At 44.7% G+C, this 26,481-nt stretch overlaps 1 protein-coding gene across 4 annotated transcripts in view; it reads right to left on the bottom strand.

The window, feature by feature from the left end:
- The window catches only part of zzef1 (zinc finger, ZZ-type with EF hand domain 1), a 254,920-nt gene that overhangs the window by 39,972 nt on the left and 188,467 nt on the right, over positions 1-26,481 (bottom strand). For 2 of the 4 annotated variants that reach the window (XM_070857376.1, XM_070857377.1), the window contains exons 44-54: positions 25,370-25,566; positions 22,600-22,719; positions 21,929-22,120; positions 20,318-20,418; positions 19,016-19,151; positions 14,739-14,783; positions 9,981-10,340; positions 7,794-7,937; positions 6,243-6,411; positions 3,349-3,447; positions 1,381-1,546 (exon numbers count right to left, since the gene is read on the bottom strand). In XM_070857376.1, the coding sequence (XP_070713477.1) occupies positions 1,381-1,546; positions 3,349-3,447; positions 6,243-6,411; positions 7,794-7,937; positions 9,981-10,340; positions 14,739-14,783; positions 19,016-19,151; positions 20,318-20,418; positions 21,929-22,120; positions 22,600-22,719; positions 25,370-25,566 (1,729 nt within the window). Of the gene's footprint in view, positions 1-1,380; positions 1,547-3,348; positions 3,448-6,242; positions 6,412-7,793; positions 7,938-9,980; positions 10,341-14,541; positions 14,572-14,738; positions 14,784-19,015; positions 19,152-20,317; positions 20,419-21,928; positions 22,121-22,599; positions 22,720-25,369; positions 25,567-26,481 lie in introns of all 4 variants that reach the window. The other 2 variants (XM_070857378.1, XM_070857379.1) reach the window with 2 other exon arrangements.

Genomic DNA, 26,481 nt, shown 5'->3' with positions numbered 1-26,481 from the left:
TAGCTTGCTCTGGACAGAGAGCAGTGGAAGAAATGCATTGCCTCATGTGTCACTGCACACAAGAGACGCAAACTAACTGATGGACTCCAAGAGCCTGGGCAGAGGCCGGTGCCTCCTCTCCCAGCTGAGGTAACTTACTGGTCCCCCTCCAACTGACCCTCACCCCATCCCCAGATAAGATGACAGGCACTACCAGGAGGGCAGTGCACTGCCTTCAGTCTGGCTCCTACATTTTGACTTGTCTGGTTTGTGCGTCCCCTACCAGGTGTTATATTCCCGCCAGCATGGCTCTCAGGAGCACATCGCCTTCTCACCATGTCAAGGTGCAACCCCTCGGGAATGCATTTTGAAATGGAATTTTGTGATCCACGCAGCAATTTTAACATAAGAACATACGAATTAGGAGCAGAAGTAGGCCATTCAGCCCCTTGACCTTCCTCCGCCACTCAATAAGATCATGGCTGATCTTCTACCTCAACTCTACTATCCTCATATCCCTTGATTCCCTTAATATTGATCTCGGTCTTGAATATACTCAAAGACTGAGCCTCCACAGCCCTCTGTGGCAGAGAATTCCAAAGATTCACCACCCTTTGAGTGAAGAAGTTTCTCCTCATCTCGATCCTAAATGGCCAACCCCTTATTCTGAGACTGTGACCACTGGTTCTAGACTCCTTAGCCAGAGGAAACATCCTCCCTGCATCTACTCTGTCAAGCCCTGTAAGAATTTTTATGTTTCAATGCAATCACCTCTCATTCTTCTAAACTCCAGAGAATATAGGCCTAGTGTACTCAAACTCTCCTCATAGGACAATCTTCATATCCCAGGAATCAGTCTGGTGAATCTTCGTCACATTCCCTCTATGGCAAATATATCCTTCCTTCGGCGAGACCAAAACTGTACACAATACTCCAGGTGCGGTCTCACCAGGGCCCTATATAATTGCAGTAAGACGTCTTTACTCTTATACTCAAATTCTCTTGTAATAAAGGCCAACATACCATTTGCTTGCTTAATTGCTTGCTATACCTGCAAGTTAACTTTCAGTGACACGTGTACAAGGACACCCAGGTCCCTCTGAACACCAACATTTCCCAATCTCTCTCCATTTAAAAAATACTCTGCTTTTCTATTGTTCCTACCAAAGTGGATAACTTCACATTTCTCCACATTGTATTCCATTTGCCATGTTCTTGCCCACTCACTTAGGCTGTCTATATCATCTTGGTTTCTTTGCATCCTCCTCACAACTTGCATTCCCACCTAGCTTTGTATCATCAGCAAACATGTATATATTACATTTGGTCCCCTCATCCCAATCATAAAATAAAGACACCTATATGAATTGATTTCTTTCCGCTTCAGGACTGCTGCCGTACCTGTGAGAGGCGCACTGTAATATCTTCAAAAGCAGATGAACTGCCTTTAGTCGTTGATGCCCCATCTGCTGACAGGCCACGCCCACTTGCCACTCCCAAATTTCAGCTAGTGGAAGGTGCGGGAGAATCCTCGCCTCTGACAGCATTTGCTTGAGTATCTCAAACCCTGGAGGGGGAAAGAGAGGAACACATCATCGGAGTCAGAACAGGAGCCTCAATGAAGAGAAATAACTGCCAAGAATTGACCTCAGAAATTCAGCTACACTATGTGACCAATAGTGTGGCACCCAGGTACCGTGCTGTGGAATTGCCATTAGGCTATAGAAGGTGGTGACAAATAGGCTGAATGCTTCAAAACGATGAGTCCCAATTACATGGTACAGCATTATATACAAATCATTTTAGTAGGTCTAGCCATCTGTTCTAATTAGTGGAGTAAATGTTATAGAAAATTACCTATGTGGGAGAGAAGTTGCATTAAAAACAAATATCACATTTAAATTAAAGACAAATTCTGATCATATTAGCAACTTCTAAATAAAATTAGGATTGTTGCTTCATCACCATCATTTACTTGACCACAATACCAAAAATATTGATGTTCGCAATTCTATACAAGGAGCACTACTGCTTTTAGCAGACTCAAGTATATACTACTAAGCGGCTTTGAGAATGCAGGAGAGATAATAGAGAGAACAGCACAGCGGACACAGGAGAGAGAGAGGACAGAAGGTAAGAGAGAGAGGATGGAGAAAACAGAGGAGAAACGACTGCGAGAACAGGAGTAAGCGGACAGATAATGGAGATGAGAGAGAGAGAGAATAGGACAGAAGAGCATGAGAGGGAGGGAAAAAAAAAGAGAAAGTGAATAAGATGTAGATTAGCAAAGGGACCTTGGCGTGCTTGTCCACAGATCCCTGAAAGTAGCAGCCCAGGTAGATAAGGTGGTTAAGAAGGCATACGGAATGCTTGCCTTTATTGGCCGAGGCATAGAATACAAGGGCAGGAAGGTTATGTTTAAATTGTATAATACACTGGTTAGGCCACAGCTGGACTACTGCGTGCAGTTCTGGTCGCCGTATTGTAGGAAGGACGTGATTGCACTGGAGAGGCTGCAGAGGAGAGTTATGAGGATACTGCATGAAATGAAGAATCTTAGCCATGAGGACAGATTGGAAAAGTTGACTTTGTTCTCCTTGGAACAGAGGAGGCTGAGAGGAGACCTCATTGAGGTGTACAACATTTTGAGGGACCTGGATATAGTGGATAGCAAGGGCCTATTTCCATTGGTGGAGGGGTCAATTACAAGTGGGCATATGTTTAGGGTGGTTGGTGGAAGGTTCAGAGGGGATTTGAGGGGAAGCTTCTTCATGCAGAGGGTTGTGGGGATCTGGAACTCGCTCCCTGGAAGGCTGGTGGAGGCAGAAACCCTCACCACTTTTCAAAGGTGTTTGGATGTGCACTTGAAGTGCCGAAACCTGCAGGGTTACAGACCTAGAGCTGGTAAGTGGGATTAGACTGAACAACCTCTTGTTGGTTGGCACAGACACGATGGTAAGTACTTCAGGGAATCTAATATAGCCAGAGTGATCTCCTGGACTAGTTACAATCGCCTGGATGGGTCAGAGAAGAATTTTCCCAGATTTTTTCCCCAGTTGGTCTGGGTTTTTATGTTTTTTTGCCTCTCGCAGGAGATCGCATGGCTCCGGGTGGGTCGGAGTGTAAAATGTTGCAATGCATGGGGTATCGCGGTTGTATGGGGTGGACTGGTTGGGCCGGGTGCTCTTTGCCTTTCCGCCATTGTTCATAGGTTTATATGTAACCTTCAGGGCTGCTGACCCGAGGGCCGTGTGGCTCTTTGTCGGCCGGCGCAGACACAATGGCCTTCTCCCACGCTGTAAATTTCTATGTTTATATGATAAAATAAGAGAAATCAAATTACTTTCCCCCATGTACCAATGCACTCACCAGTCAGAAATCTCCCACGGTGGCCTCCCGTCACTGTGAACTTATAACCCCAATCATTGGTGTCCAGGTCGGATGTAAACCTGTAATACAGTGTATCTCCTGGAAGAAATAAAAAAATACTAGTGACAGGTGAGAAACTTACCACTAAAAAAAGCTCAATGCTGTTGTGGAAAACCGAGATGCAAAATTAAATGCTACCCACAGACCTGTCAATTAGCGCTTCAAGGACGTTAAAAAAATGTTTTGATTCAAGAAATAATCAGGCAATCGACATCCGTGCGCCACCCATTCTTTGGTGAAAGATGTGGCTGAATACAAAATAGACAACTCATTCTGCCCCTCTACAACTCCCTCCTGGAACTGCAGAGACATTGGAAGTGTCACGGTTCAAGGCTCTAGCAGTTTAAAAACAATTGTGGATAGGACTATGAAGATGTGTTATTGGCAATGGGGCTAGTTTCTCAACATAATTATAAGAAATAGGAGCAGGAGTCGGCCATTTGGCCCCTCGAGCCTGCTCCGCCATTCAATATCATGGCTGATCTGACCTTGACCTCAGCTCCACTTCTCTGCCCCCTCCCCATATCCCTTTACTCTCTTATCGTTCAAAAATCTGTCTATCTTCATATATTCAATGACTCAGCCTTCTGGGGTACAGAATTCCAAAGATTCACGACCCTCAGAGAAGAAATTCCTCCTCGTCTCCATTTTAAACGGGCGGCCCCTTATTCTGAAACTATGCCCCCTAGTTCTAGATTCCCCCACGAGTGGAAACATCCTCTCTGCATCTACCCTGTCCATGCCCCCTCAGAATCTTATACGTTTCAGTAAGATCACCTCTCATTCTTCTAAACTCCAATGCATATAGGCCCAACCTGCTCAACCTCGAGACCCTCATGCTGAGTTTTGAATCTGTAGGCAGAACTACAATACGGTAATGTAGTAATTATGTTACTGGAACAGTAATTCAGAGGCTCAGACTAACAATCCAGAGAACGCAAGTTCAAATCCCACCACGGGCAGTTTGAGAATTGGTATTCAGTTTAAATAAAGCTGATCATGAAGCTATTGGATTGTCGTAAAAACTCAACTGGTTCCTTACCCTATCGGGCCTATCTGTGACTCCAGTCCCATACCAGCATGGTTGACTTTTGACTGCCCTCTGAAGTAGCCTAGCAAGAAACTCAGTTCTAACTCCAGGGATGGGCATTAAATGCTGGCCTTGCCAGTGACAGCCACATCTCAAGAATGAATTTTCTTTTAAAAGTCCTTTCAGAGAATGCAATAATGGATAATTTGTTAGCCATGTCTGGTTATTCAGAGACATCACAGATGGGTGTTGGAATCATTTTTTGATCTCTGTGGGGGCTTAGAGACAGGATTTAAAAATCAGAGCAACAGAAACAGTAGCACAAGGTGAAGAGAGATTGTGCTTGGTTGAGATGTCGAGTTAGACCCACCGAAATGAGCTAATGCTCTTACTTTTTATTTTTCTAACAATACACGGACAGAAATTGTAATGATTGCATCGAACAATTCGCATCATTCTCATTGTTCTGCGTATTTTACCTACTGTAAAGCTGCTTACAATTCAAACTTCACCTCACCCAGTGCTAACAGTCCAACTTTATAAACATTGAAGGAGTACAGCTGCCTAAGACAAAGATCCAGACCAGATCACAAGGGAGTTTCACACTCCTGGGTCCCACTACTGCACCAGAACATCAAGAGCAGTGCAAGTCACCTTCCTTAACAGGTTGGCCTTCAGGACATGTAAGGAAGCGACTGACCCTGAATTTGTAACAGCAGTTACCCTAAGCACTATTGTAGACTTAATGGTCTATGTTGGCGTTTAACCTCCCACCCCCTCACCTCTCCCACCTTCAATTTTTATTTTTTTCCAAAGTCTGTTCCTATGCCCTACTCTCGCTCTCCCACAAAGTTGGGATGACAGGTTGGTGCACAAAGGCATCTATATAGACACCATTAATAAAGGCTTTGTTGACTGACTGAAGTGCACGCAAGTAGTGCAGGAAAGGGCTTACCCATTATCAGCAGTACAGTCTTCACTCCAACAAAGCACACTCTTTTCAGAGGAAACCAGTGTGGAAACACGAATAAGCACTGGAATTCTGGCTTTGCTCTCCCAGTTGGGATTAAGGTTTGATCTCCTAGTTGATCTCTCTGTTATTACAACCACAGTAAATATACTCTGAAGGTGTATGGCAACCATCAAGTGCAGGTAGTTCAAGCCTACACCTATTGCAGTGACAAGGGAGGGCACTTCACTGCAAATCACCATCCTTCGGACAAGCCATTTCACCAAGATTCTATCTATCCAAGATGCTCGAATAGAAAGCTCCCATAGGGTTACAGGCCATTTGTGTTCAGTAACTAACCAGTTTCAACAACATTTTCTTCATCTGGTTAATTTACAAAAGCTGATAGCGAAAAGTAGCTGTAATTTTCACAATTATAATGAAAGCCTGCAAACTTTCTACATTACAGCAGTGACTATACTTCAAAAGTACTTCGTTGGCTGTAAAGTGCATTTGGGCGTCCTGAGGTCGTGAAAGGCACTATAGAAATGCAAGTCTTTCTTTCTCTATAATCGTTTACCAATCTGCATTGCAGGAAATGTAAGCATTTGCTTTTTTTTCTTTAATTGCAATATACAAAATTACTCCTGTTGCAGAGTCACTCTGATCGTACATGGAATACAAGACTTGTTTGGGGTCAGGGGGTTATTGTGCTGCGATTGAGATTGGAAAATACTGGTCAGGACATCAGTCTTCAACTGGTAGATGCTCAAAATCAAACTGTTAATAAAATATTCTGTTCTGTACCCTGATGAGGGTTAAAAGGATGACTGACAGATTGTATGAAAATTCTACCTGGAATGTCAAAGTCAATCCACTTGTGTGATGAGCCGCTGAACGTATGCCGATCTTGCTTGTAGTCACTACTGCTGGACATCAATAACTCATCACAGCCATCCTCAGACACACAATGAGGGTCAAATTTCACAGACAGGTAAATAGCACCAGGTATATGAACTTTGTCCTAAGGATTAAAAATATATATATTTAGCTTTTATTGGGTGCTTGTCACTATTTCTGTAGATTTTTTCAATAGCCTGCCAAATATTCAGTACGGAAATATGCAAAGCACTTTGCAAGAACTGATAAACCATATTGGATTTATGGTTAAGTGCCATGAATTGTTTAGCAGGAAACTATGCCTTGCACACCTTTTGATGTGCTGCTCTAAGGGCTACTTGTTAGAGGTTTTTGTACTGTAGAAGTTTGCATATCCAGTTACGCTCCGTTGGGACACCGTCTTTCCCCATTCCTAGATTTGTCTGTCAGTCAAAGGTCAATGTGGTCATGGCTAGGGTAGAAGCATATCGATCTTCTTATCCTTACCATTCAATGGGCTGAAAAATGGCGGTTGGACCCCGTTCCGTGCTGATCAAATTTATTTTTTTCCTGTACTTTCAATACGTTCTTTCTCCCCCTTCCTAGCTTTGGCAGCCTCCAAAAAACCCTTCACCTGTCCCAGCTTACTAACCTTCCCTTCTTCCACTCTGCTCGGTGCCCACCTTTAACCTCTGCTCCGTAAAGTCTCGGACATCATTCGGAACATAAGCAACTATGCAGACCTGCAAATTCTTATTTTCTACTGTAAGTTTGTTTTTGCTATGGTTAAAATTAAGATTGTCCAGAATGTAAGGCTGCTTATCCGTCTATTGATGGAAGGCACTGGCCCACTCAATGCTCACAAAGATTTTTCATTTCATCATTCCATTCCACATCATCTATAATTACCAGCTGACCCCCCCCTGTGGCATTGAGTGTCAATCGTGGCTCAGTGGGCAGCACCCTCACCCGAGTCAGAAAGTTGTGGGTTCAAGTCCCACTCCAGGGACTTGAGCACATAATCTAGGCTGACACTCCAGTGCAGTACTGAGGGAGTGCTGCACTGTCGGAGGTGCCATCTTACAGATGTGACGTTAAACGGAGGACCTGTCTGGTGAATTTAAAAGATCGCATGACACTACTTGAACAAGAGCAGGGGAGGCGAGTTCTCCCTGGTGTCCTGGCCAAGCATTTACCCCTCAACCAACATCACTAGAAACAATTTAATTGGTCGTGCTGTTTGTGGAGGCTTATTCTGTGTCAATTGGCTGCCGCATTTCCTACATTACAAGAGTGACTACACTCCAAAAGTACTTCATTGGTTAGAGCGCTTTGAAACATCCCGAAGATTTGAAAAGCGCTGTATAAATGCACGTGCTTTGTTGCATGTTAATTTACGCAGAAAACTGTTCAGTTATGCTCAGTTATGGGTTTCATACCACTGTTCACACCAAAGTCCCATCGTCTATGGGAGCCCGATACCATATTGGGAATAAACCACAATGCCTATGAAAACTACTGCAATACCTCAATGGTAGTATTGTTGTCATAGGGATGCTTGGACTCCCTGACCTGGACATCCATTCCTGGCTCCTCCATAAACTGGCAGGCAGTCACTGCCAGAGATCCCAGCATGTTCTCACTGCAACCAAGCAACACTTGCTGCAAGATCTGAAGCAAACAGGGAAAAGAAGAGTGTAAACATGTGAAACAGAAAATAAATTAAGACAGGTAAAAACATGCGGAATGCACAATGGGAAAACTCCGAGTGGCAGTTATTACAGCTCCAACTAGTGATAATATTAGGAAGGGGGAAAATAACTGTGATTTAATTACTTGGTTTTCTGTTGGTGGCTCCTCCCGCATGAGCACTTTTAATTTGTTTATACAATCGGATTGGTAAGAGATAAGCTGATCACAGACTTTGATTTTGCCATACAGATATTTGATCAGGCCACAGGGTTGGGGGGGGGGGGGGGGGGGGAAGAGAGAGCAGGCGAGGGGAGGGGAGAGGAGGAGAGAAGAGAGTGGGCAAGGGAGGGAGCGAGCGAGCGCGGGGAGGGGGGTGGAAGAGAGAGCGCGGGGGGGGGGGGGGGAGAGGGAGAGCGCGCGCAGGGGTGGGGGGGAGGGGGGAAGAGAGAGCGCGGGGGGGAGGGGGGAAGAGAGAGCGCGGGGGGGAGGGGGGGAAGAGAGAGCGCGGGGGGGAGGGGGGAAGAGGAGAGCGCAGGGGAGGGGGGACGGGAAAGAGAGAGAATGGGGGATGGGGAATAGATTGTTTGAGCAGACTGCTCACTGATCCCAGTGCAAGTACTTCTGCCCTTACTAAACATACAAGACCCAGCACATTTTAAAACCGAGAACTCCTAACCTTGCATTTTTCTCTCCACTATCAACTCAAGACTCACTATTCCAGCCAATTCCAAGTAGCAATCTTTCTGTATGCATTAAAAAAATCTGCTTAACTTTTAGCCAATTAAATTCTTAATTTCTATCTCCATTATATTTAGGGATTTCATCATGTGTAGATAAATTCGCAGACTGTGTTTGCGATTTACATCTGTCCAGGCATTTTGTTTTTAGTTGGAAAGCGATTTGTACTTAATCTGTTTGGAATTCCTGTAAAATAGAGCTCTAGTTAATGTGGTTATGCAAGTTATTACGCGTTAGGAAAACAAATCCAAAAGTTGGTCCATCCACAAAATCGTGCCATTTAAGTGATTTTTTTTTTGCTTAACCCAATCAAAAAAAAAATAGCAAAAAGGATGTTTCTTTCTGGAAGGTAGTTTAAAAAACAATGTTTTCGGTGAGATCATATGTGTCACCGGAAGTTTAAAATGTGCTTAAACTCTCAATAGTCGGAGTCGAGTCGCACAGCTTTGCATCCCAACCACCTTGACAATCATTGTTCTCTCTAAACTCGGCATTCTCAATGGAGTAGGTTTTATGTGCAATAAAGCCAGTGCTCTAAGCTTGTGATTATTTTACGAAATACTAGCAAATGTCAGCCATGACTCGGTTGGTAGCACTCTCACCTTCCAAGTCTGAAGTTTGTGAGTTCAAGTTCCAATTCAGAGCATAAATCTAGGCTGACACTCCCAGTGCAGTACTGAGGGAGTGCTGCACTGTCGGAGGTGCCGTCTTTCAGATAAGGACTTAGACCATGGTTCCGTCTCGGGTGGACATAACCAGAAAACAGATAATCTGGTCATTATCACAGTTTGCGGAGCTTGCTGTGCATACATTTTCTGCCACATTTGCTACATTACAACAGTGATGAAAGGTGCTGTAGAAATGAAAGTCCTTTCTTTAAGACTGATGAAAAGTTCTGCTCACTGATAACCCCCTTTTACTTCCCATGGCAGAGGAGAGAGCCTTTGGCTCAGTGGTAACATTCCCACCTCGAGTTCAAACCCCGCCCCAGACAGTCCCGGCGACTGGGCATCAGGGCTTTGAATTTTGCGTCGACATCCAGGGGGATACAACCTTCCCCCCCACCCCCCTCCACCTCTCACTCCCCCACACATCATATGGCTTATGGGAGCCCATAAAAACCCTCCTGCCGGAGAAACCCCATTGGCCTGCGAATCATTCCACGACTTCGTACTGTTCTCCAAGGGAAGAATGTGAAGGTGTGAAAACAAGTAGGTATGCTTCACTAAAATGCTGCCCAGTAAAGTGCTGACCCAGCTCTCAGCCCCAACACTTGGCACCAACCTTTTCCCAGAGCGGTTTCTCCTCCAGCTGCATGAGCAAGTCAAGTATGTAGGCCATGTGAGACGGGCAGCTTAATCCCAGCACTTCCTCGGTGATTAGAACTCGGCTCGGCCAGTCAGCCAAGAGAGAAGCGAGCACGTGCCTGGCGTACAGTATGGAGATGGCTTCGTTGACCTTATAGAGGTAGTCGCGCACGGTCCTCTTGCTGCGGGTGTCCAGTTCTTTGTGCAGCAACATGGAGCTTTTCGTGCGCCGCTGTTTGGCAAAGCTGAGCTGCAGGTCACTTTCTGTGTTGGTTATGAGTTTCTGTGTCACAGGGTTGGTCTCCTCTGTTGCCTTCTCACACCGTAGAGGCTTGGACTGTTTAAAAAAAAACAGACTGGTTAAATTCACCTGTCACTATTTAAATAAACTCACAATCATTACAGTACCATTTGGAGATGATTTCAAATAAACCGTGGTCGATCACCATCTGTTCGTGTGCTCATATTTAGTTCACGATTCTTCAAAGAATTTACAATCAGTAAACCACAGCACCTAAAGATTTTCAGGTTTGGGATGAAACAAAGCAAAATCCCAAATATCCCCCCATGGCTGATTGTCACTTTAACCTTTATCATGTTATTTTCAGCCATTTATAAAGCTTAATTAGTAGAGTACAAAAGCAAGGAAGTTATGCTAAATCTTTATAAAGCACTGGTTAGGCCCCAGATGGAGAATGGCGTCTAATAGTGGGCACCGCACTTTAGGAAGGATGTCAAAGCCTTGGAGAGGGTGCAGAGAAGAATTACTAGAATGGTAGCGGGGATGGATGACTTCAGTTACATGGAGAGACTAGAGAAACTGGGGTTGTTCTCCTTAGAGCGGAGAAGGTTAAGGGGAGATTTGATAGAGCTGTTCAAAATTATTACGGGTTTTCATAGAGTAAAGAAGGAGAAATTGTTTCTACTGGCAAAAGGGTCGGTAACCAGGGGACACAAATTTAAGATAATTGGCAAAAGAGCCAGAGGCAACAGGAGGTTATAATGATCTGGAATGCACATCCAAAAGTGCAGTGGAAGCAGATTCAATAATATAACTTCCAAAAGGGAATCAGATTATTACTTGCAGGTGAAAAATGTGCAGGGCTATGAGGAAAGAGATGGGGAGTGGGACTAATGGGATCGCTCTTTCAAAGAGCTGACACAGGCATGATAGAAGGAAGCCATTCGGCCTGTGCTGTATTATTCTATGATTCTATGGGGAAAATAAACCAAATGGTAGCGATATTGTAATTTCTACAAGAAAAATGACTTGTTTATGAATGAATCTTACAGGTAATATTTCTGCACAAAAATTAAAACCCAAGTCTCAAAATATTTCAATAAGGAAGTAATGTTATTGGACAGTAGTGCAAGGATGTAGAGAAATCGAGAGGTCCCATTTGCTGCATGAAGGAGTGTAAGTTTTTGCTGCCCTGATTGCGAGCAGCATTGTAAGCAGCGTAAATAGAAGCATAACATTACAAAGAGATAGAAATAGATTAAGTGAATGGGTAAAACTGTGGCAATGGATTTCAATATAACTGCGAGGTCATCCACTTTGGACCTAAAAAAGAGAGATCAGAGTACTTTCTAAACGGTGAAGGTCCAAAGAGACTTGGGGGGTCCAGGTACATCGGTCATTAAAATGTAATGAACAGGTAGAGAAAATAATCAAGAGGCTAATGGAATGCTGACCATTCTATCCAGAGGACTAGAATACAAGGGGCTAGAAGTTGTGCTGCAACTATACAAAAGCCCTGGTTAGACCCCACCTGGAGCACTGTGAGCAGTTCTGGGCACACCTTAGGGAGGATATATTGGCCTTGGAGGGAATGCAGCGTAGGTTTACCAGAGTGGTACCCAGGCTTCAAGGGTTAAGTTACGAGGCGAGATTACACAAAGTAAGGTTGTGTTCCCTGGAATTTAGAAGTTTAAAGGGTGATTTGATCAAAGTTTTTTTTAGATATTAAGGTGAACAGATAGTAGAGAGAGAGAAACACCATTTCCACTGGTTGGGGAGTCGAGGACTACGGGGCATAGTCTAACAATTACAGCCAGGAGTGAAATTAGGAAACACTTCTACAGGCAAAGGGTGGCAGAAGTTAGGAACTCTCTTCCGCACATGGCAGTTGATACTTAGTCAATTTTTAATTTCAGATTGATAGATTTAAGACCAGTCAGGAAGCAGCAACAGTCATGGACCTCAGCACTACCCTTGCCCAAGAACATCAGCTAGCATTCCCATTCCTGATGACTATCCAGTCACTCCTGCTGCAGCCTTTGGGCGAGGTGAGGAAACAGGCTTGTACGGGATGCTCCGAGTGGGTGAATGGATTGCCAGTGCTCTTGGTCTAGGCTTGCACAGGAATGATCACCTGCATGGAAGTGGCCAGACCTATGAAACTGTACCACAGCAGGAATCAACCTCTTCAGCATTGGAGGAGATCATTCATCAATGAGTTAAATATAAGCCACAAGGTGTTGATGCTTTAAAAAAAATACAAATGGAATCCTTCTGAACTGAAAGACGAGTTTAATTAAAGCAGCGAAAAAAATGATCATTTACTCTTGTTTATATAATTTTAATTCTGATTGTTTCGGGGGGGGGGGGCGGGGGGGAGAAAGAGGCACAGGATAACACTTCCAAGGGTATGAACCTTATTAACTGCATCTCCTGAAGACTTGTATGTTTTACTCCAGGGCGAGTTCACAGCACTCTGCTGATTAATATAGAAGTAAACTGCTGAGCAGTTCACTTCTTACTTCCCATCCCACTTTTAAGGACAGGATGATAGAAGATTCAGAGATTCACCCCCTCATTCCATTACCCAAAGTGCCAATCTCATGCCAGCAGGATTATTGCAGTATTCACAATGCACCACCTGCAAGAGTACTGTTCCCTGGTCTCAAGCCTGCCACAGCAGCACGGGAGATGCACACAGCTCAGTCACAAGGTTGAACAGTGAAGCCGTATCTCAAGAGGCCGCTGTTCACCATATGTTGGCGCTCGACTGTATTACGTCAACATATCAAATCGTGATAAGCATGGCCAAGAGTTGCAGGAAAAGTGGTCGATTGCCAAATAACATGTCCACCTTATTTATTGCAGGTCTTTCCGATGTGCTTAACTGTAAAGCTCACAACATTTAAGCAGCAAATTAAGTTTTTAAAAAAAAAAGAGAACTAGGTGGTGCAGTGGGTTTTCAACTCTGGGGCCAGAGTTCCAATCCAGCCTAGACTGTTGGGATCAAATTCCCTTGGCTGCAAGGGTACCATGTGAAATAAAATTGGGCAATCTCAGTACAGTTCATAGAGCTAAAATGTGCCCCTGATTTGGTACGAATGAACAATATCACTCAGACAGTCCTCAGAATGGTACAGGAAATAGAAAAAATTCCATATTTTTGCAGTAGAGGTGTTCTTGAGGTTGGGGCCAAGGTATATTGTTGGGGCACAGTTGATGGCCTTAATTCTAATTGCACTTTACCTGAGTTGGGAGTGCCTGATGTTGAAATGATTAACGTGCTAAACTCCAACACCAAACAGCACCTAGTCTGATGGACACAAGAGCAAGCTCCGTGGTGGGTCAGTGGCAAGACGCATAAAGTGTATGGGTGCAGACGTTAGCCAAGAATGCCACCCACCACCAAGAGCTTGCCACCACTCACTGTCTGGGCTGACACACTTGGACAAACATCTGGCGACAGCCACAGGCCCATGTGCCAACATATGTCGCCATCTGCAGGAGGGGAGGGTAAAGATGAGATGAATAGAAAAATGAATAGATTCTCGCTGATATGCGCTGGGCCTGATCAGCAAACGGGGAGGAGGGAGACTTGCATTGCTACGCTAGTTTTACCAATAGAGAAATCCAACACAAGCACTGTATTAACCAACACAGACTAGGAAACCAGTAACACAGATAACTGTATCTCCTGAAGATTTTTATGTTTTACTCCAGGGCGAGTTCACAGCACTCTGCTAATTAATATAGAAGTAAACTGCTTAGCAGTTGGCTTCTTATTTCTCATCCCACTTTTAAGGACAGGTGATAGAAGATTCAGAGATTCGCCCCCTCATTCCATTACCCAAAGCATCAATCTCATGCTAGCAGGATTATTGCAGTATTCACACCTCATTCCAGGAGCACAGTAAGGGGAAACCTTTTGCACAGAATACTTAAATTCAGTTACGATCCAATCCATTTATATGCAAGTCTGCTGTAAGCAAATTCCTGTTATATGCTATGATTATCAGGCTATCCCAAGTAGACCAACATGATTAGAACGTGGTACACACCCCTACTGTTGGGCATGGGTCTGTTTGCAAAGATTTGTCTATTTTAACCTACTTTTTTGTGCAGAGTTGCATATAAACAGAATACAGAAAAATGAAAAGGGGAACATCAGGATTTTTTTTAAAAAAGCTGCAGGTAAGCCGATTCTGTATCGATCAGTTAAATACGCAATTAGATTTCAATGCATGCGCTAGGTGAAGTAGGTTTGATTTCGTCAATGTGGAAATTACTGGCCACTTACCAGTGTGCAGGGCTTTCCCATGATCTTGTGCTGTGGAAAGGGGTGAGGTTGGTGAGTGCAAGTTACAAGGTTTGTGCCGCAATTTTATCACAGAACTACAAGATGATATTAATCGGTTACTCGAAATAATAGCATAAAATGCTGGAAATGCATAGCCGGTCCATTATCATTGGATAGGAAGGTAGGAACCAGTTTACCTCACTTGTAGGGTCTTCGTTCATCTGAACAGCATCCTCCAGACACTGCTTGGGGGTAAATGGGAAGAAAAATCTTAAAGGGGAACACCTCCCTTTGGAGACCTTTTGTTACGTCATGAGGCATCCTAATGTGAACCAGTTTCATCCATACACAGTAAAGTAAGGGCCTACCCTTTTGCGCCTGTTCAATTTGCTCAAAACATTTCCCAAAAGACATTATTTCCATTCCCTACATTACATAAGGGGACGCCCAGATGGAAGAGTGTCATGGATCAGAATTCTGGAACTCCCTCCCAAACAGCACTGTGGGAGTACCTTCACCACACAGACTGCTGCGGTTCAAGGAGGCGGCTTGCCACCACCTTCTCAAGGGCAACTAGGGATGGGCAATAAATGTCAGCTTTGCCAGCGACGCCCACATCTCAAGAATTATATTTTTTAAATTGTGCAGGACACTCAAGAATGAAGATGACCCTGCAAGGTAGTCTTTTCTTTCTCCTAGAGATGGCACCCTTTTCACAATGCTAGAGAAGAACCATGTAGCAGTCAGGACTGGGGGGGGGGGGGGCGGGGTAGAGTCCAGAACTCAAAATGTCTGCCACATAAAGGATGACTGTCACATGGTCTGTGATCTGAGGAAGTGTTATTATCTTGTTCCTTGCAAGGGAACTTGTTCCATGCTCAAAGATTTAGGATGGGATGTGTTCCCCCAGACATTTTGGGCACCATGAAATATTGAGAGTTAAAAGCCATTCCATTATTGATGGCTGAATTCACTCAATTGGTGCAGATGAAAGACTAGATCTCAACCACGAATCAGGCGTGTCTCAAATGATCGAGCAAGGTCCATACCTCAAAAATGTACAGGGAATCTACATTGTTGATCTCTCAGACTCTCCCAAATAGCTGTGAAGTTCATCAAAACGACTGCCCACCCGAGTCCTTTGTGGGTTGGGGAGAAAGGAGTCAGTGCAGGATGACAACAATTTGCATTTATATAGCAAGGGAGAGCAGACACTGAGCAGTGAGGGAGATGACTAAAAGCAGGGCTGAAAGAATAGGCTTGAGGAGATTTGTTTAAAAGGCAGAGAGAGAAACGGGAGAAAATTGGAGAAAAGCAATGAGACTGAAGGCTTGCAACTGATGGTAGCATAGGCGGAGGAGAGCAGAGAAGATAGGACAGGTCGTCAGAATCAGAAGTCTGAAAGCAATGGTCAGGGATGTAGGGTTGGAAGAGATTGCAGAAGGTAGGGTGGAATGAGTCCAAAGAGGGACTTGTACATGAGGATTTTGAATTTAATGCAAGTGGGTCAATGGAGTTGAGTGAGGACGAGGGTGATGGGTGATTGGGACTTAGTACAGGGCAGGATACGAACAGTGGAGTGTTGGAAAAGTTGCAGTTTGCGTAAAGTTGGACTCAGGAGGCCAGTAAGAAGGGCGCTCAAGTCAAATGCAGAGATGATAAAGTATGTATATGGGGTTTCAGCAGCTGTGGATGTGAGTTAAGTGCAAAGGCAACTGATGTGACAGAGCTGGAAGTAAGTGGGATCTTGGAGATGGGTCAGATATAGAATCATAGAATGGTTACAGCACAGAAGGCCATTCAGCCGGTCGAGCCTGTGCTGGCTCTCCAAGTCCGGCTCCCCCGCCCTTTCCCCTGAAAATATTTTTCCTTCAGATATTTATCCAATTCCCTTTTGAAAGCCATGATTGAATCAGTCATCACCACCCTCTCAGGCAGTGCATCCCAGATCCTAACCACTCGCTGCGCCAGAAAGTTTTTCTTCATGTCGCCTTTGGTTCTTCTGCCAATCACTTTAAATCTGTGTCCTCTGGTTCTCGACCCTTCTGCCAATGGGAACAGTTTCTCTCAAACTACTCTGTCTTGACCCCTCATGATTTTGAACACCTCGATCAAATCTCCTCTCAACCTTCACTGCTCTAAGGACAACAACCCCAGCTTCTCCAGTCTATCCATGGTACTGAAGTCCCTCATCCCTGGAAACATTCTTATAAATCTTTTCTGCACCCTCTCAAAGGCCTTCACATCTTTCCGAAAGTGCAGTGCCCAAAATTGGACACAATATTCCAGTTGAAGTCCTTGAAGGGAGTTAGATGAAGTCCTTACTACTCGGGGGATCAAGGGGTATGGCGAGAAAGCAGGAAGGGGGTACTGAAGTTGCATGTTCAGCCATGAACTCATTGAATGGCGGTGCAGGCTAGAAGGGCTGAATGGCCTACTCTTGCACCTATTTTCTATGTTGAGACCAAACCAGTGCTTTATAAAGTTTCCTTGCTTTTGTACTCTATGCCTCTATTTATGAAGCTGAATTTTTATTCCATCCAGTATCTCAACTACCTCCTCTTTCACTATGACTTTAGCAGTATCTTCTTCCTTGGTGAAGACAGATGCAAAGTACTCATTAAGTACCTCAGCCATACCCTCTGCCTCCCTGCGTAGGTCTCCATTTTGGTCCCTTATCAGCCCCACCACTCCTTTTACTACCCATTTACTATTTATATGCCTATAGAAGACTTTTGGATTTCCTATTACGTTAGCTGCAATATAGGGTTTGGAGCTCAGCTCAGGATTCAACAGGTATTGAGGTCCTATAACGTCTATGGCGACAGACGTCCCATCCAGACCTTGAGGTATGCATACCCAATGGTGCTGTGCTGTGCAGAAGCTCCTGCAAGACCCAAGCAAGCAATGCTGCTTTACGTGACCTTTTCATAGAAACATAGAAAATAGGTGCAGGAGTAGGCCATTCGGCCCTTCGAGCCTGCACCGCCATTCAATGAGTTCATGGCTGAACATGCAACTTCAGTACCCCATTCCTGCTTTCTCGCCAGACCCCTTGATCCCCATAGTAGTAAGGACTACATCTAACTCCCTCCTGAATACATCTAGTGAACTGGCCTCAACAACTCTCCGTGGCAGAGAATCCCACAGGCCCACCACTCCCTGGGTGAAGAAGCCTCTCCTCATCTCGGTCCCAAATGGCCCACCCCCCATCCTTAGACTGTGACCCCCGGCTCTGGACCTCCCCAAGATTAATAATAACATAAGAATTAGGAACAGGAGTAGGCCATCTAGCCCCTCGAGCCTGCTCCACCACCCAACAAGATCACGGCTGATTTGGCCGTGGACTCGGCTCCACTTACCCGCCCGCTCCCCATAACCCTTAATTCCCTTATTTTCCAGAGATAGCCCTGAGACCGGTCCATCCAGCAGTGCGAGAAGGATGTATTCCATTGAAGAAAAACAAATGAATGAATTGAGTGGTAGGATTCACCAGGACAGAGACAATTTCCAGCATTTTCTGTTTCATTTCAGCTTTCCAGCATTCAAAGTTTTCTTTTTACCAGGTCATTCAGCGTGTGCAATACAGCATTATTCAATACTACATTCTCGAGTAGGAATGTCCACAGATATTATTTGACAGCAACAAGACTTTAGCATGGCAGAAAGCTGGTAAAATCCTCAGGAATGGTTGTTTAGATACTGCACTTTACTTCTGGGCCTAGATTTAAGTCGTGCCCAAGACAGTCTTTTGAGAATCCAGTAGCTTCAATTAGATCCACCAGGAATCTACCACAGAAAAAACAAACCCCTGATCTTTATACGCTACATTCCAGCCACCTGAAAAGAAAATGCTGAGGAATTAAATGATACTCGATTCAATAGTTTGAAATGCAGACTGCATTAGTAGTGCAGTACCAGGGGTGCCTTTATATTACTGCTCATCTACTAGGATCCCTTACACTGGGCAGGACATCGTGTTGCGACATACTTCAAAGATCTTATCATACTATTGGGATTTTGGCACTTTGATGGTCCTCAAAATTAAGACCAACTCCAGATCCAACCCCATTTAAGATTAAATAGTTTAGTTCATGGCACTGATCAAATCCCTTGAGTGCCTTCCCATACCACAATAACAATGAAATTACTGTGACTAAAATTTTCATGAATTGCAAATGAACACTGATTTTGTAGCTACCACATACTCAGAAGCTTGGCATCATGTGCAGATTTTGGAATCATTTCTCCGCCACTTAGCGATTTCTGTAAGGGCCTACCACTTCTGCACATACATACAATTTCTCAAGGATAAGCCTTACCCTGAAATTCTACTTTAGATATGATCTGATCGTAAACCTGGCAGACAGGTTTTTAACCCCAAGGAGGATTGAGTATTTTGGTGCACTGTAAACATTGAGTTAGAATTTTTAAGGCTAAACGCAGAGACCATTAACTAAGGAAAGGGACACACCACACATGGTACAATCAACATGTCAGTGTCGACAGCTTTCGTGTTGTGGTCCTCTGTGCGTGAGGCTTTGCTCGGCTGCCACTTCAAAGACATGGACTGGATCGTCTCATCTGTAGTAATTTCATGGCCATCAAACCTGGGGGGGGAAAAAGACAGCACAAAAAGGTAGAAATGCTGTAATACTTCAGGCCATTCTTGGCAAATTGGCTTCATTAATGATGCATTTCGAAAAGTTAAAAACATTTCTCTCAGAGGTACAAAAATATTTTTGTCCATGGTGCTGATCAAATTCCTGTAGAATTAGTGAGATCGGGATGCAGTGCCCAACATGCAAGGGGTTTTATAAACTGTGAGGCAGTCCACATCCCTTTAGTACTTCTACTCCTGCTCATCAGCTGCTGTAAATCCAAGCCCCGCCAAAAAGAGGTGCTTCACATACTACTGATGTACACAGACAACACATTTATTCCAGCAGTGAATCCAACAAATATTGACAGTCTAGGTTTAGCCCATTCTTGGACAAGTTTTCAAATACATTGCTACTGTCCAAAATCTGTTCGAAAGAACAAATTTGCATTTATATACTTTAGTACTTTTCCTGTCCTCAGCACAGCCCAAAGTAAACGAATCATTGCAAACATCAGTGAGATAATGAGTTGGATAAATGTTGGTCAGGACATTTGGGGAACTTCTTTGCTCTTCTTCAAATATTGCCATGGGATCTTTTACATTCACCAGACCAGGCAGATGGGGCCTCGGTTTAACGTCCCATGCAACAACGAAGCGCTTCCTCAACACTTCAATGAAGCGTCAGCCTAGATTATGTGTTCCAGGCCTGAAGTGGGCCTTGAACTTGTGTTCCTTTGACTTCCAAAGTAACAGTGCTACAACTGAGCCAAGCTGAAACCTATGGGTGCCTGTCCCAGTGCAGGCAATGTTTTTAACAATACGTTACCATAATCCAAAGAGCTAAAGGTGCTTAAATGGACGACGAGTGAGCGCGTCAATGGGCGTATCTATACATGCACACTTGCAGAGCTCTCCTTTACAGAAATATTCTGTTTGCAAGCTTTTGAGAGAAACACGTACAATACCAAAGCAAACATTACTTACCAACAAAGATTTAATACAATGTTGACAACGGCCAAATCTCGGGCAGATACATTATAAACATTTTATTAAAATCTTCAGAAACATTCTGTAACCAAAGCAGTACTAGCTCTTAAATCACAGAATACCTTACAGGGCTTTGGTAGCAAAATGCTGACAGGACTTTATACAGTTTTGACATATTATACTCACCGTTTTTGAACTTCAAGGAAGAAGCAGTCTGTTTTCCTCATCTGAAGTTCATACATGGCTCGTAGAATGTGCAAAGGTGCATTTAGAGCATCATGAGTTATCTGGGGAGAAACATATATCCCTTATAACAGAAATAAACATTCCAATTGCTGCTTCCCTCCAATAGATGGAATAACGGAGTGCAGTTAGAAATAACCCACACGAATACAAGTATCCAGAGATTTTAGTGTGAACCGTGGCGCTTTCTTAGCTGGGCCCTTGCCTCAATACAGTTTTCACCAATTGAGAAAGAGTAAGTGAAGAAACCAAAAAATCTCCACCATTTTGTCACAATTTCCACTCTAACATAACATTCAACTTTGTGAGGGATGCACGTTATCGTCTCCTGACAGGAGATAAGCTCAGCTAACCTGTCGGTCCATCTGGAAACATCGGAGCAGATGTGAAAAGCAAGTAGGATTGTCTCTCAAAACCTGGGACCGCAGAGTTAAAAAGTAAAACATCAGCTATTATCCCATTGTGCCTGTTCTAATAATGATTTTAAAGTTACTGTATTTCTGGTTCAAGCATCGAAATTGCTTTACAAAAACTGAAAACTAGATTTGGCCCCACTGCTATGCAGTTCTCCCGATGGCTCAATGAGATTATCTAACGAGTAGTAAGCCATACAGGCTAGAAAGGGCCTAGGATTGATCCCTAGTCTATACTGAGTTTGCCAATTTCAGTCAGAATGGTGACGGGGTGCAACAATTGGCTACAACTTCCCCAAGTTAGGAGAACCCTTGCTCCTAATTGATATCTGGTGGCCTGTACTGGAAGAAAATACACACACGCTCAGTTCCAAGGTCTCGTGAGGTCAAATAGCCTTCCAACACCCAGTGTTAAATGAGATGCCACATGAATAACGGGCACTTTGAGCGAGGTGACACCAGGCGTCCAGCGCTAGTGAAAATAATGTCCAGCAAGCAGCCGCCAACTTCAGGGAGCAATATGGCGAGACAAATAGATGTGGCACTGCTCTAATGTACAGATAAGCCCACAACCAATCTCAAATAATGAAAGAAAGGGACCTCACCAAATGGTCTTCAAACAGAATTCACTCACACCACTAATTCTTAGCGCTCAGTAAGTAAAAATATCCAATTACTCCTAAAAAGCCGAATAAGAAACCAGAGTGCTAACGCACTGGAATAGTTACTACATTTTATGCCAGAGCGCCATGTCCTTTATCTCCAATATAATAAATTAAGCCTCCTTGAAAAAATGTAACATCCCCACCAACTCTTGGGAATCCTTGGCCCAAGACTGCTCAAAGTGGAGGAGAATCATCCGAGAAGGCGGCGAACACTTCGAGTCTCTTCACCAAGAGCATGCGAAAGCCAAGCGTAAACAGCGGAAGGAGCGCACAACAACCCAAGCACTCCACCCACCCATCCCTCTAACCACCACCTGCCCCACCGGTGACAGAGTCTGTAGATCCCGCATTGGGCTCATCAGCCACCTTAGAACATATATTAGTGTGGAAGCAAGTCATCCTCGACTCTGGGGGATGGCCTAAGAGAAGAATAAATGGACATAGAATTAAAAAAAAAAATAAGTTTGCATCCATACCTGGAAACAAATTTTTGTAGCTTCATCGAGACCTTCCAAAGGATCGGGTTTGGTTTCATCCAGATCAAACACCGAGCTAGTGCTCTTAGACTCATGATCTGGAACCTGCTCCTTCTCCTCAGTCTCAGAATCTGCTCCTTCAGCCGTGATACTGATCTCCTTCTTTGACGAATACATCATGATCGACAGGGTCTTGTGTACAACAAAGAACAAAGTGAGATTAAGTTTGAAATCTAACACTATCATTTTTTTGAGAATCTGGTGTATTCTAAACTCGAAGATGTGGCTGGTTTCAGTATCTTATGCCAAATTCAAAATAGCTACATTTCTTGTGGAGTTAAATTTATCATATCAAAGATTAATAGGGCATCCCATTTCAGCGTCACTGGAAGGGTGCTTTGCACATGCGTGTTTCTGACCAGTTTGAAGTATGAAGCCAGGCGAGGCCATGAACAGATCTGCTTATAGCATCTCAAATTCTGGCAAATCAGTTAGCAGTTAGTTGCACAATGTTACGAACATAAGAAATAGAAGCAGGAGTAGGCCATTTGGCCCCTCGAGCCTGCTCCGCCATTTAATAAGATCATGGCTGATCTAACCTTGGGCTCAGCTCCATTTCCACTTTGCCATGTATTTAGAAATCCAACGCTGTGTGAATGTGCTGTTCTTACCTCCAGGTCACAAAGCAGCCAGAGCTTACTAAACCCTGTTCCCTTGGTGCATTTCTTCTCCAGCAGTTTGATCAAACCCGATTGAAGAATGATTGGATGGATCTCTTCAACAGTGTGTTTCTGCAACACAGAAGCAGAAGAGTTAGCAACCGACAACTGTTGGGGTAAATCTCATCAGCAGCCAGTTCAACAACAAAGTCTCGATGATCCGGTGGGGAGCAGGGCATTATCGTTACTCTAGGACCTAATCACCTAGGTTCATAGCACGGCTCAGGAATACCACATATTCACGATATGTTTAAAGAAAAGCCACAAAGACTCTTGCAATCCATAAAATATTACTTGGGCGCCTGCAAGTGTAGCCTGATTAAACTAATCCCTTATTGAAGCAATCAAGGGCAATCAGGGATGGGCAATAAACGCTGGCCTTGCCAGCGACATCCACATCCCATGAATGAATAAAGAAAAGCACCAACCCTCCACTCGATGCCCCTCACTGGTCTTCCAGCAGACACTGCAACCTGCAGGAAGCTCGTCCTAATGCTCCATGGCACTGCTCACTAGAATAGACCTTTTATTCCCCCAACCCAAAAATACACTATTTTTCACACTACTCGTGAATTTAACTCATTCCCTCGCCTCTCATTCCTCTTTTGTTCCCTCTTTTATCTCTTGCTCTCATATATCTGAGGAGTGTATCAGCATTTTAGGAAATATTGTTCATTTTGTTTGTATTTTTACACCAGTGTGCATTGCTTCGAACAAGCACACGAGAGAACGAGAGAGACAGAAAGTGAACGGGTGTACGTGTGTGCGCAGAGTGCGAGCACAGACAAAATGAAAGAACATGAGCGAGTGTGCAAGGGTGAGAGCATAAAGAGAGCAAGACAGAGTGTGCCAAGAGGAGGGAGACAAAGAGAGTGAGACAGAAGTCATCATCATCATCATAGGCAGTCCCTCGGAATCGAGGAAGACTTGCTTCCTCTCTTAGCATGAGTTCTTAGGTGGCTGTACAGTCCAATACGAGAACCATAGTCTTTCTCACAGGTGGGACAGACAGTGGTTGAAGGAAAGGGTGGGTGAGGAAGTCTGGTATGCCACACGCTCCTTCCGCTGCCTGTGCTTGATTTCTGCATGCTCTCGGCGACGAGACTCGAGGAGCTCAACGCCCTCCCAGGTGCACTTCTTCCACTTAGGGCGGTCTTTGGCCAGGGACTCCCAGGTGTCAGTGGGGATGTCGCACTTTATCAGGGAGGCTTTGAGGGTGTCCTTGTAACATTTCTGCTGCCCACCTTTGGCTCATTTGCCGTGAAGGAGTTCCGAGTAGAGCGCTTGCTTTGGGAGTCTCCTGTCTGGCATGTGAACTATGTGGCCTGCCCAGCGAAGCTGATCAAGTGTGGTCAGTGCTTCGATGCTGGGGATGTTGGCCTGGACGAGGACGCTAACGTTGGTGCGTGTCCTCCCAGGGGATTTGCAGGATCTTGCAGAGCCATCGTTGGTGGTATTTTTCCAGCGACTTGAGGTGTCTACTGTACATGGTCCATGTCTCTGACCCATACAGGAGGGCAGGTATTACTACGGCCCTGTAGACCATGAGCTTGGTAACAGTTTTGAGGGCCTGGTCTTCAAACACTCTTTTCCTCAAGTGGCTGAAGGCTGCACTGGCGCACTGGAGGTGGTGTTGGATCTCGTCGTCAATACCTGCTCTTGTTGATAGGAGGCTCCCGATAGGGGAAGTGGTCCACATTGCCCAGGGCCACGTCGTGGATCGTGATGACTGGGGGGGCAGTGCTGTGCGGCGAGGATAGGCTGGTGGAGGACCTCTGTCTTACAGATGTTTAGCGTAAAGCCCATGCTTTCGTTCGCCTCAGTAAATATGTCGACTATGTCCTGGAGTTCAGCGTACTGTAGCTCGACGACAGAGGTTGGAGTGGTCTTGGACCTGACCTGGAGACGACGAAGGTTGAACTGGTTCCCACTGGTTCTGTAGTTTAGTTCCACTCCAGCGGGGAGCTTGTCAACTGTGAGATGGGAGCATGGCAGCGAGGAAGATCGAGAAGAGGGTTGGGGCGTTGACGCAGCCCTGCTTGACCCGGTCTGGACGTGGATTGGGTCTGTGACGGATCCGTTGGGAAGGATCACGGCCTGTATGTCGTTGTGGAGCAGGCGGAGGATGGTGACGTACTTTTGGGGGCATCCGAAACGGAGGAGGGCGCTCCATAGACCCTCGCGGTTGACAATGTCAAAGGCCTTTGTAAGCTCTAAGAAGGCCATGTATAAGGGCTGGTGCTGTTCCCTGCATTTTTCCTGCAGCTGTCGCGCTGCAAAAATCATGTCCGTTGTGCCCCAGAGGGGACGAAATCCGCACTGCGACTCCGGGAGGAGCTCCTCGGCCACAGGGAGAAGACAGTCGAGGAGGACTCTAGCGACGACTTTCCCAGTGGCTGATAGGAGGGAGATTCCTCTGCAGTCAGGCTTGTCCCCTTGTTTAAAGATGGTCACGATCACTGCATCTCTAAGAAGTAGAGCAAACAAGACCACGCCAAAGGGAGGGAGACAAAGAGAGCACACAAGACACAGGTAGAGCAAGGGAGCACAAAACAGAGTGAGAGAGAAACGGAGGATGTGAGAAAGACACAAGAGTCAGAGAGCAGCAGAGATCCAGGCAGCAAGAACCCCAGAGTCAGAAAAATAGGGATGGAAGTGGTTGTGGAAATCAAACTAAAATGCCAAATCAGTTAATACCAAGATCATTTACACAAGTGATTACCTGCAGCGTTTTGTAGAGACCCTTTAGCGCTAGTGACTGGAGCCAAGTTGCCTCCACCGCATCGGGGAAGCTGCTGTCCATATTGGTCTGTAGTAGATGGCTGTAGATTAACATAAAGTGCTGTAGGAACTGGATGAGTTGAGGTTGAGCTGCCGTGTATTCAGGCTCACAAACTTGCGTCAACCGATAATCCCTCACTGTTTTAAAAAAAAACAGATATTAAAAGAGAATGGCTAATTTAAACGGCCCAATCAGCCCACCCCATCTTTCTATATTCTCTGCTTTTCTTTTGCAGTTGAACATTTTCTCTTGTTTCCTTCTAATTCTTTCATTCCAGAACACTTTCCTTTGGGCTCCAGCAGTACATATTAAATGTCAATCCACATATTAGCAAAGCTGGCAAAAAAAATTGATAAAGTAATACATCAATCGGCAGAAGGACACTCCGAATAAATATCCTGCTTCGAACCTGCATCGCTAGCTGCCTTAAAGATAATATAATTCTTTGATAGATATAAAGACATCCATATAAATACCACTACATGGTGCCAGAAGTGCAGGGCGCACATTCCGAAAAGACAATGAAATAGGCCAAAGCCTGTAGTATGCAAACGAATAGGCGTTGGACGTCTACTGTGAGAATCACAACTAAAAAGTACCAGAAACTGGAAGAAGTTTAAGCAATTACGAGACAATACAAGGATTAGCGAGAAAAAAATGTGATAGACTCGAGTATTGCTTATAGTAATAGGTGAGACACTTAGGATATAAACACCTTCATCTGGGAAAATAATGCAGATAAGCAAAAGATCGGAAAAGTAATCAAGCAGTTTGAGAAATGCGAGGGTCACATCCGAGAGGTTCCAAAGAATCTGCAGGCAGTTGTGGGCTGGAATTATAGACACTGGCAGACTCGTGAGTATGGAACATTAAACAGCTCCCTCATTACCGATACCACGGTGCAGGATGAAGAAAAACAGCAGCACCACAGCACTGCTAGGAGACTGTGACATGGGACTAGATAAGATGGCAGGGCATGATTCAGGCTGCTGAAAACACACAAAGCCAACTAAATGAAATCACAGGAGTAAGCAACAGTAATACAGCAAAGA

This window comes from Pristiophorus japonicus, chromosome 16, assembly GCF_044704955.1.
Source record: "Pristiophorus japonicus isolate sPriJap1 chromosome 16, sPriJap1.hap1, whole genome shotgun sequence".
Lineage (NCBI taxonomy): Eukaryota > Metazoa > Chordata > Chondrichthyes > Pristiophoridae > Pristiophorus > Pristiophorus japonicus.
Note: the sequence above shows the minus strand (reverse complement) of the source record. Positions and strands in the feature narration are given on the sequence as shown.